This window comes from Thalia democratica, chromosome 1 (genome assembly GCF_965202585.1).
Source record: "Thalia democratica chromosome 1, ktThaDemo2.hap1.1, whole genome shotgun sequence".
Lineage (NCBI taxonomy): Eukaryota > Metazoa > Chordata > Thaliacea > Salpida > Salpidae > Thalia > Thalia democratica.
The window spans coordinates 49,033,315-49,044,781 of NC_139165.1; the positions used below are offsets into that span (position 1 = coordinate 49,033,315).

At 24.0% G+C, this 11,467-nt stretch overlaps 1 protein-coding gene across 1 annotated transcript; it reads right to left on the reverse strand.

The window, feature by feature from the left end:
* Nucleotides 1-2,051: 2,051 nt before the first annotated feature.
* Nucleotides 2,052-10,289, reverse strand: LOC145832159 (major facilitator superfamily domain-containing protein 8-like). The gene is made up of 9 exons (XM_082939512.1): nucleotides 10,215-10,289; nucleotides 9,421-9,618; nucleotides 9,010-9,272; nucleotides 8,465-8,678; nucleotides 7,857-8,014; nucleotides 5,950-6,091; nucleotides 5,393-5,512; nucleotides 4,768-4,901; nucleotides 2,052-2,954 (listed from the first exon to the last, which is right to left on the reverse strand). Exons 1-9 carry the CDS (start codon nucleotides 10,270-10,272, stop codon nucleotides 2,880-2,882), a joined length of 1,362 nt encoding a protein of 453 aa, XP_082795638.1. The 5' UTR covers nucleotides 10,273-10,289; the 3' UTR covers nucleotides 2,052-2,879.
* Nucleotides 10,290-11,467: the final 1,178 nt, after the last annotated feature.

Here is an 11,467-nt window from a genome sequence, read left to right on the forward strand (position 1 = left end):
ATCTTGTATATTTAGCTGTTTTAACACTAGTTTTTAGTTATTTTGCACAGTTTTTTATTTGAAAATGACTCATAAAAACTCGAAACACTGTCAAAAGTATGTAACAAATTATAAATCTATAATGTGTATCTCTTTTAAATGGTAACTAATTAGTTACTTTCAAAGTCACTTTAAGCTAGTTATTTAAATTTGTAACTTAATTTTACTACGGCAACTTTTAAAGTATTTAAATAAAAAAAAATAGTTAAGATATTGAAACTTTCGTATGTTGGTCAAATTTAGTTGCTTCTTAGTTAAAGTATCTTTACGTTATAACCTTTGTTATTTTAGTAAACAATACATTTACAGTACAAAATAAATCTTAAACTAAAAATTTACTTTTAAAAATAAATTGTAAGTTTTTTATTTTGATAGATGTTTTTCTTTATATTTTCAAACAACAAAAATATCGGCGAAAGTCTGCAGAGCAGAAGTCCGGACTTTCATTTGCCGTGAGACAAGCTCAAGTTTAATAACGGGTTGATTATACCAATTCGATCATTAAACCACAGGCCCAGACTTGTTAAAATGCTAACAGTTTCTATGGTAGTTCAGCAATGAAGCGTATAAACTTAAGTTTGTTTTAAGTGAGTATTTTCACGCTCGAGTAAACAAAGCAGAGCTTTTTAACATGTCTGCACAGGCCTTCGGTAGAATGAGACCGATTTTGTCCTTATTGGGACTTATCAATCAGTTAAAACCAAAAAAAAACTGGTCTCAGTCTTTCAAAAGTTTGTGGTCTGATGATCGAATTGGCATGATCAACCCTTTGTTATTTCTTCAAAGATAAAACTTAAAGTTAATGGTGGCCATAAACTTGACCTGCGCTAAGTAGTGAGCTAGAAAGGTTTGTTGTCAAAAAATTATTTTATAGTTTTTTTCAAGACAAAACTTATTTTAATTATATATATTATCTTTTTATCAAGTTTCCGCATATCTTACTTATGTCAAACTAGACAACTAGGTGATGATAATAGTAGGTATTTAAAAAATATTAATAAAATATCGTTCATAATTTCTTTATTCAATGATATGCTGGTAGCAGTTTTGATTGTTAAAAGTTTAAGAGAAACTGTTACAAGTTAAATACTTATTAAGTTTTGTTTAGTAGTTTATTTTTTTTATATATAAAAGATTTCTTTACTGTATAAATGCAACTATAGCTTCACTTTTTCTAATCAAAATTTTAAGTTCAAAACTTATAAATAATTATGTGTATATAGAAAATAAGTTTTAAAACTAAAACATTTTTAAGCCAAGTTTTAGTACCAGAACTGTTTTCTATAGTTTTTTAACAGAAAATTAACGAGTAAGCAACTTTAATTGTTTTTATTTTTTTAACAGTGAATTTTACTGATTGTTTTTAATTTAATTGACAATGTTTTGTTACTGACCCAAAATACTATTAAGCTATTTGGTTTATTATGACTATGTTTGATTTTTAATTCTGGAACGATAAAATAAATATCAACCAGTTTCAAGGTTGCAACAGCTTCTACTTTATGTGAAGTTTAATTAATAAAATTGTAATAAAGTACTTATTTTGTGAAAATAAAATTGAAACCTACAATCGCTAATTTAAACTATAACCCTTTTAAGTTCTTCTGATTACGTAACAAAGTTTTGTTTTCTACATAAGCTTTTTCAACACAAGTGTTGTCACTACTTTAAAAAATATTTTTAAGCTTTTAGTGATCCTTTACTAAACTTTTTTATTTTATAGTAGTTATTTATTAAAATACAATCACTTAAATAGTAGAGGTTGGTTTAATAACAAAAAAATCAATTAAAAAATACCCAAGGTAAGATTAACAACTTATTTCTTAAAAATATTTTACTATCTTGTATGGAAAATTCAATTCCTGACATAATATATATTCAAAACAATAGAAAATTGTTTTTTTTAGACAATTTTATAAATATTACCTTCAAATTAATTATAAATTTTCATAAATTTTAAATCCTAAAATAACAACTTTGAAATTATGACTTAAATTAATTAAATTGTTCATATTTTATGGGCAGCAAAACGTCGTCAGACTAACACAGTAGTTACTTACAAAAACATTTTATCTTAAAACACAACAATTTATTATTTCTTGATAATAAAACTTTGCGGTTGAAATCTTTCAAGGATATTGTAAACTAGGAGTAGAGAATTTATTTTCTAATTAACGGGCGTAGTTAAAAAGATTTAAGTAAAAGTATAATAAAAATTACAAAAGTAAAATTTCAACCAATAAACACTAAATAAGGTTTAATGTGTAACAAAATCAAATTTTAAACACATTTAAAACAATTTTTGAAGAAAATCTGTATTTTATTTTTATTGCACAAGATTTTTTCAAGCTAAAAAATACGTCGTGTGCCGTACGTTGTCCATTCCTATTATAAGGAATGTTATACAAAAGTTCCATTTCAAAAATCATTTAATTTAACATTAAAGTAAGGCTCAATTACTATAAAACTTAACTTTTAAAACAATATACAATTATCATAATATTTATTTTTTGATTAAGCTGTTTTTAAAACCAATATTTTTACACAATATAAATCAATCTAATAAACTCTTTTTAAACAACTTAAGACTTTAAAATATAATCAGATTTTTTTTGGGTATTAAAGATTACTCATTAACCATTTAAATTTTGAACATGTTTATAGTTATCAAATTTTGACAGACAAAAAAACATTATCGAAATACAATTAAATGATTTTGTTTCTCTAAAAAAAAATATTTTTCTTAAACTGAATAGCAAATATATACCGAAAGTATGATCAACATATAAAAATGTATTTTTATAAAAATGATTGTCGTAGATAAATATTTTCATGATTATTCAAGCATTGACAACTTCTGAAGTTTCTTCGGAACTTTGTTCTTTGAGCTTATCATATGACAATATTATCATAAACTGTAAAAGTTAATAAGTTTAAAACAAAATAATCTAACATCTAAAAAACTAAACATTCTATCATATGGCAAAACTAAGTTGTGTAATAATGTGTTTCAAAAAAGTTTCAGATCTTAGTTACTTTAAATCATATTTCATTTAAAACATATTAAATTTATGACTTGTGAACGATTATCTTGTAAGTGAAACTACATACTACTAATTATTAAAAGTTATTAAAATTTAAGACAAAATTTTACAAATATAAGTAAGATATAAATAATTCTAAATGTAAGGTAGTTTTTAAGACAATTTTTTGTCAGCCAAGTTATATAAATAAAATCAATGTATACTAACTATTTAAAATTTCATCTAATACAAAAAAGTTGTGTATAAATTAGTACTATTTAATCATCTCTACTAGAAATTTTACTTCTAAGTTTCCAAAATAGCGTTTTTAAAACACTTTAGAAATCATCACAAACTGAACACAGTTTTTAAATTAAGAAACTTAAGTCAATACGAAAAAAACGTTTCATCTGAATTCTACCACATTGAAATCAAAAATTTATCATTTTGAGAAACGGATAGAAAGGATAGATAGAAAACTAGTAAGTTAATTTACTTAAAGTTGTTAGAAATTTTATGGAGTTTTTCAACAGCGTAATTATTTGTAAACAACAAATATAATTTATGGTAGTTTACGAGTTTGTGATGATATCGATAAAATTTAAAATTATTACTTTACAAATTTACATTTAAAACTTCAAACAAAAAAAAGTTCATCGTACTAAAAGCGTAAAAGCAAAGAAAACTTGTTTAAAGGAAATTAAAAATCATAGAAAAAAGTTAAAAGTATATGTAATAGTTAAATATTTTGGTATATAGTTAAGACGTTTTGATCAACTAAGACCAAAGTTATTTAATAAATTAGATACATTTGACCTTTAAATATTTGTGATATTTCAGTTAGATATAAATTTATTTACAGCATACCTACAAAAATATAAAGTGCTGTTGTTAATATGAAAAACAAGATAAAAAAATTGAAACAAGCTAATATAAATACTTCAATTAAAAATAAGACATGGACAAAAATTAATTTTCTGTTTTTTGACATTCTTAAAACTACCTGAATATTTAAATTTTATTTATTGTTTTGACTTATTATTTTTGCTTTAAAATAAAAACGGTTTAAAATCCTTGAAACTATAAAATTCATAGAAAAACTAATTAAATTTAAAAATTAAGTAAACAAAAAGACTTTGTTTATCAAACGTAAACAAAATAATTCTGTAATCAGCTGAATATTACTACTAAAAAATTTTTCAGAAATATTTTGAACATAATATAACTTTTTAAGTAGCTTCATTTTTTTATCATAAGTATTTGTAACTCTTAAAAGATCTTGTCTACGAAACTTAATTCTCGTATGTATAATACATAACAAAAAAATTCAAAACTGTAAGCTTTGACATAATAAAAAGTCAATCAATTTTAATAACATTTTAATTTTAACTTTGGTTTTAAATTAATCACTCTTTTAAGTTTAGTTGTAAAGGTAAAATACTTTTCATAGAACTTTAAATAACTCACTATTACCAAAATAAAACTTAAATTTTAACTTAACTAACTTTGGATTGAAGACATAATTATAAACTATACCATTAACAAAACATAAATTAAAAAAAACTAAGTACCTACTATCGTAAGAACGATACTAACCATTACAAAATTCTTACTTTTAAAATACATCAAAAATTTGACAAAAAAATTATGTTTAAAAATTGTAAAAATATTAATCAGTTTTATATTGTTAACCAAAGGAACTAACCAGCACAACACCACATGTGAGCACGTCAACTGCAACCATGTAAGGCAGTCTGCTTCCGGTTAACGATGCAGCCCATAGTGGTCCAATTATTTGTCCAAGACCACGGACACTTATACGGATTCCTTGGTTGAAAGCTGATTTAATGTTGTTTTAGTTATAATTAAAAAAAAAAGAGCATATATATAGCCCAAAAAAGTTTAGGATTAAAATTAAATTACAAAATTACATAATATAAATTAATGATTTTTAATTTGAAGGTTATACAAACCTAAATTTTGAAAAAAAACTGTACAAGCTAAAGTTTTTTCAATCAAATTCATTCAAAAAAGTTTAAACATTAAAAATTTTTAACTAACTTTTTTTAAAGAAAAAAATCTACAAACTAAGTTAAAAACATTTAATTTACGATTTCTATTTATAATTTTATTATAGTTTTTTTTACTAATGCTTACATAGTTGTTTTATGCAATCTATGGTTTATCAACATATCTAATCCTGTTGTAAAACCTAAAAAAAAATACAATGTTTCATATCAGTTAAACATTTAAAGGTATTTTTGTTGTTTATATTTAATTATTAATAAAATATCTATTTCACCTATTATAACCTGAGTACAAGTACTTACATTGAGTTTCAGCATTCGTTATTTTCGAGAACAACGACACTGAGGGTGTGAATAGGAATGGAAGACTGAATATGAAAACAGCAGCATGCAAAATGAAACACACAAGTAGCCATGTTGAACCTATTAGAAAAACATATTGATAAAAAAAAATACATGTATAATGAAAGTATTAGCATGTAAATGTTTAAGTTGAGTTAAAAATGCTTTAGATATGACAGAAATTTAACTTTGGTTTTCAAATTGTATTCAATTTCTAAAGTTCCTGGTTTAAATAGACTTACATGAAAAAGTATACATTCATTATTACTTTTTTTTTAATTATTTCAGTAAGTTAGTATTTGTATATTTTTGATTAAAAAAATATCTTTATTTAACATACATTTATAAGTTTGTATAGTTTAAGTAAACAGAATTTTAAGTTTACTTACTTTACATATGGTTTTAAATCTTGGCAAGAAGTAAAAAAAAATATTGTTATAAGCTAGTAAAAACCACATTGTAACTTACAATTTCTCATTTTACTGAAAAGCATGTTTAAATTTCTAACAGTTACTAACCTTCTTTAGCGAACTGTGCATAATAAACATAAGGAATGTATATAGCAAGTAAAATAAAGCAAACTGTATATCCGCCCAAAATCATCAGCCTGTCTGATATAACTTTGCTTAACTTTGCCATTATGAAAAAGGCTATGAGCACCTGTTAAAAAAAAATTTTATCCAACTTATTAGGAATGAGAAACTTGTGCAGAGAATTAAAAAAGTATTCAACACATGTGCAATGTGCATAAATAAATTTTAATTCACAAAAAAAATTAAATGTGAATACTGTTGAATGCAATTTAGTATTTGTTTTAATATATCATTTATAAATAAATTATATAAAATGACGAAACTTACCTAACAACAAATTATGCTACAAATGATAAAAGCTTATATTAGATATCACAGTTCAAATGCAAGTATCATTACTTGGTTTTGCAGGTGAAATTGTTTTAAGTAAAACCAACAAACCTAGTCTTAAGTAACACAATGCAATAAGTTAATAATATTAACTTTGCACAGTACAAACAGTAGAAAGATTCATTTTTCTAATGTATTTATTATTTTTCTATACGTCAGATTAAAAAAATCAGGGTTGCATAAGGTTTTTTTGTAATTTTTTTCACGTTTCTAAATATTTTTTAAGTGTTTGGACATACAAGTTCTTTAGTCCATTTTTAGTATGAAATTTAATATAATGTCTTTAAGGGTAGAAAAATATTTCAAAATATAATGTAATGCTTCTTTAAACTTGATAAAAAAAAGATAATTTACTTAATACAATATAAAAAACTTGTAAACTATAAATTTTTTATAAATAGTCCAAGTTTGTTATTTACATACAAGTTGTTTAAAATTTCAGGTTTTTGAAAGTTTTTATTAAAAATTGTTCAAATTACAGGTTTTTTTTGCCTAAACTGTAAAATTCCAGGTACTTTTAGGTTTTTTGCCAATGCTGACATAAGCTTTGATCACTTGAAAGTTTTCTCTAAACCAGGGGTCAGCAAGCATTTAGTTATAGAGGGCCCAACTTTGAAAAGTAGTGAGAATATTTTTGGGTCATAGTCGTGCTTTCAGTCTTTACTTTCCATAGCATAGCCAAAATATTTAGTGTAAGTTTTGAAGTTCCTGCAAATTATCCTAAAACCTTTTTTTTTCTTCACTTCAAACTACAGAATAGCTATCAAAAAATTCAATTTCTTTTTGGCAGGCAAAATATGCATGTTCACAGGCTGCTGTTGTAAAGTCAACTTGCCATATCTCATTTAATATAAAAACAAGTGCGCAGGTCGTACTTTTATCCTTCATAGGCAACATGTGGCCCGCAGTTTGCCAACCCCTGCTCTGAACTGATTTTAGAAACATTATACAGTTAAATATATTTAGCTTGCACAAACATTGTCTTAAAGCAGCACTGTAAAACATAGAAAAAAAAAGTTTGCTTAGAAATTATTTGTAAATACAGACTATGTATTTTCTGAAATATCTGCATAGTACAGTTGTTTTATATCATTTCTGCTGGGTTTGATTAAAACATTTTGATTTTTTCCAAGACTACAAATGGAAATGCTTAAAACTTTGAAATAGAAGTTTTTACAAAAATGTAAAGAAAAATATTACAAATTACTATGAATATTATCAATAATTTATAAACTTTTCTAAAACCTTTAAAAGAAATTTCAAGCATTATTATCTGTAGTTAAAGTTATGAGGTCGTAGGTTGTTTCAGATCCTGTTGTTGTTTGTCATGTGAAGCTCATTATTTATAGTAAAAGTTTATAAATCTTAGTAAAAATTATAATAATAATACAATTAACTTCCTTAATAATATTTTAAAATGCATTTATAAGTGATCACATTGCATATCTATAAAATATATTTGAACTTAAAAAAAATCTTTATAATATAAAACTTCAACTTACATCTATAGCTCCTCCAAGAAAAAATAAACTATTTGCCATTGAATCCCATCCAAAATATTGGGCAGAAAAGGGTGTTATAACAGTTTCAAAACCAGTTTGTATAAACATTATGAAGAAATTTGCTGCCAAGCATACTATCACTTCTTCTCTAAACAAATCTGTAATCATAATAAAGTAATAATTCAACAACTATTCATAATTTTACATGAGATTTTATAGTTTGCTAAAATCTCAAGTTATTTATGGTAGATTATATCGTTTAATAATAGCACAACTGAAAAACATTTACTTTAAAAATATTTAACAGTTATAAAACTGTTAAGAATGCTTTGATTTAATATAGCCACAGTAAATCGCTAAATGTTTTAAATATCTAATAAAACTGCATCTTTTAAACAAAGAGATTTATTTTAGCTTATGAAGTTATTAAATGTTTGTGGTGATACTATTATATCTTTATAAACATAATACTTGTCATTTTAAAAAATTTATAAGCTCTTGGTCAGTTAAAGAAATGATAAAAACTTTTTAAATAATGTTGTTTAAAACTTCCAACAGTTTTTATGTAGTAATAGGAAAAGTAAACCCACAGTACATACAATTATTACCTTTTTTAATTCTAGACCAGCTTTGCAGGTCAACTGGCTGAACTTCATTTTGTTGCTCGAAATTTTTTGAAGTTGCACCATAGCTGCTATGATCCTCAGATATAAAAACTTCAGTTTCTTCATTGTTTCCATTTCCTCCATTTACTTCTTTTCCTTCTTTGTAGAAAATCATAATTCCAATTGTGTACAAAGACCATATTACAGCCATGAAAAACTATTGAAAAATTAAACAAATAAACAAAAACTTTAAGCACCAAAAAAAAATTAAGTTAGATCTTTTATTATCAACTTTTACTAATTTTTTCAAATATATATATAAATAACATTTTAATAAACATTTGAGAAAAAAAATTAAATAGTCTAAAACAGTCTAATTTTTAATTTTGAAAATTTTTACTACCTGTCTTTTTTTTATTTAGCTAAAAAATGTATTTACTAACACATAAATCATACAATACATTATTATTATTCTAATACTAAACCAAGTTTTTAGCTTAGCTCAATAATGAAAAAATAAAAAATAAATATACCACATAAACACTTACACCAGCACCTGACAAGTTGTTAATGTGAACACTTCCCATGTTAAAATTCAATTTTCCTAACAAAAAATTAAATGCTGGGCCTACAATTAAACCTAGTTGTCTCACAGACATAAGTTGAGCTAGTTTAGAAGTACGTTCTTTTTGGCCAGTTGTTTTTGACACTGCTCCAAAAATTGATGATCCTGAACCAGATCCAATTCCTGCTACTAATCTGGAAACAACTACCATCATAGCATTGTCAGCAGCCATGTACATAAAATTACCTGAATTAATACTTTTTTTTATAATCTTGAAGTTTACTTTCTATATTTTTAAGTAAAATATAAAAAGATAAACATGTAAATAAAAATATGTAATTTAAGTTTTTGGTTTGTTTTATAATACTTTTTTTTAAACAAATAAATTTCTGACCTCCAATTTCAAAAAGATTACTGAAAACTATTGTAAGTTTTACTGAGTTAGTTTTGTCAGTAATGCGGCCATAAATCGGTGAAAATATAAGTCCAGTGAGACTAAAAGCTGAAAGAGCAAAACCAAGGTAAGATTTTTCAGACTCTTCATTTGAATCTAGTTGTTCTAAAAACTCATTGATAGATGGTAAGATGATAGCTAAAGAAATAAAAACACATAAATTTGAAATTTAAAACATTAATATATACTTTAAGTTAAGAGAGTTAAATCTTACAAGTAAAAAACCTTAATATTCTAAAAATAACATTGAATTTTTTTATTATTTATAGATAAAAGCAAAAAATTACTTCACTTTTAAAAAGTTTGCTAGTTATTATAATTGTAAAAGATGATTAATTTTCAATATAATCTTAATAAGCATGTATTTTTTTAGCTATATAGCTGCTCAATAGTAAATTTTTTTAAAAACTAAACAAATGCTAGCAACTTATAGTTAATATATCATTGATTTTTATTTCATGTAGTTAAACATAGTTTTTTTTAATAAAGTTTACACTAAAAGAAGGAATGTAAAGTTTTTATAATAGTTTTATACTCAGTATTTTTGGGTGAAAAAACAAAACTACATACTATACTATTAAACAATAAATATTGTGCAAAAGTCATACAATCAAGTCCAAGATTTATAGAATTAGTTGTTGAAATGTAAATTGGCAATTTCTAAGAAAACATTACTACTATAGCTTGGTTTTATATATTTATTATTAACATAGATGGTAAAAATAATTGACTACCATACTCTATTCCACTCAGTAAAAACCAGAAGCATAGAATTATGAAGTTTAAATCCATGTAATTTTATTAGCAGCTGAATAAGAATTTGTTATTTATAAATTAACTCATTGTAGTAGTTTAAATTAGGGAAAGTACCTAAGGAAGCAGCTAAAATAAAAGAGAATTACCCTTAAAACTATTAAGTTCAGTTCTGTGAAATGCATTACAAACATTTTGCTGAAGGTCTTCTTGTCTAGTTTGATCAAATCATTGTTCAGAGTTTTTTTTTCATTAAGTAAGTTAACCACAGCTCTTAACAACTTACAAAATTAAACTACGATTTTGGTTAAGTCTTTAAACTTAGTTAATGAAAATTTATAAAGTAAATCATAAGTAGTTATAACTATTATAATTTTTAAGATTTAGTAATAGTTTGATTCCAAAAATTGATTTAATAACTAAATCCATTTTATTTGTAGTGACAAATTTAGATAAAATAATAGCTTACAAGTACCTTAATAAAAACATTTTTAAACCTAGTTCTAAACTAAGTGTTGATTTAACATAAAATTAAAAAAAAAACTTTTTTCTCGAATTTTTTAAATTAAAGTAGCTTTAGTAACTAAAACCACCGTGATATTTGTTTTGACTACTTTTTCTTAAATCATTTTCATAATTTTTCCTTCAATTTATCAATATATAATGTACATCTCTCTAACCTTTTTATTAGTCCCTGCAAACTCTGAAGCATATTATCTAGTGTGAGTTACTTTTTCCCGTTATACTAGATATCACACTCTTTTTTAATTTTCATATCTAGTGTATTTTAATTTTTTTGAAGAATCGATAACTGCCAAAATTTTTAATGTGTTCTCTTTAGGAAACCTATAATAAGTATAACCTTTAGGAATTGATAATTTGACAGTTTTCTAAAGCTTTAAAGTTTTTTTTTAAATTCAATAGTAAATTAGTGACTGTATAGGTAATGCTAAACTTTATAAGTCATAAAAATAGATAGAGAGTAAATGAACAAAAAGACCTATAATTTAAAAGTAAGTTTTTAACATTAAACAAAGAAAAAATTGTTTTTGCATATTATATTTATACAAAACTAAATACAAATGTTATCAATAGTTATTGAAATTTGTCAAATGTAAAGTTAGTTTTTAAGTTTTTAGAAATATACTAAGTTAAGGTTATGAAGCTTTATATAGAAAGAATTAGAAAACAACTTTTTTAAACAGTGAAAAAAAACACAATTGACCTACATTAT

What these genes read in the sequence shown, in the direction of transcription:
- LOC145832159 (XM_082939512.1), bottom strand. Translation starts at nt 10,272, where the DNA reads ATGGATTTAAACTTCATAATTCTATGCTTCTGGTTTTTACTGAGTGGA. An exon ending in TTCTTGGAGGAGCTATAGAT is followed by an intron (nt 6,092 to 7,856) that starts GTAAGTTGAAGT and finishes TTTTTTTAACAG; the next exon opens with GTGCTCATAGCCTTTTTCAT. An exon ending in TGCACAGTTCGCTAAAGAAG is followed by an intron (nt 5,513 to 5,949) that starts GTTAGTAACTGT and finishes TTTTTCTAATAG; the next exon opens with GTTCAACATGGCTACTTGTG.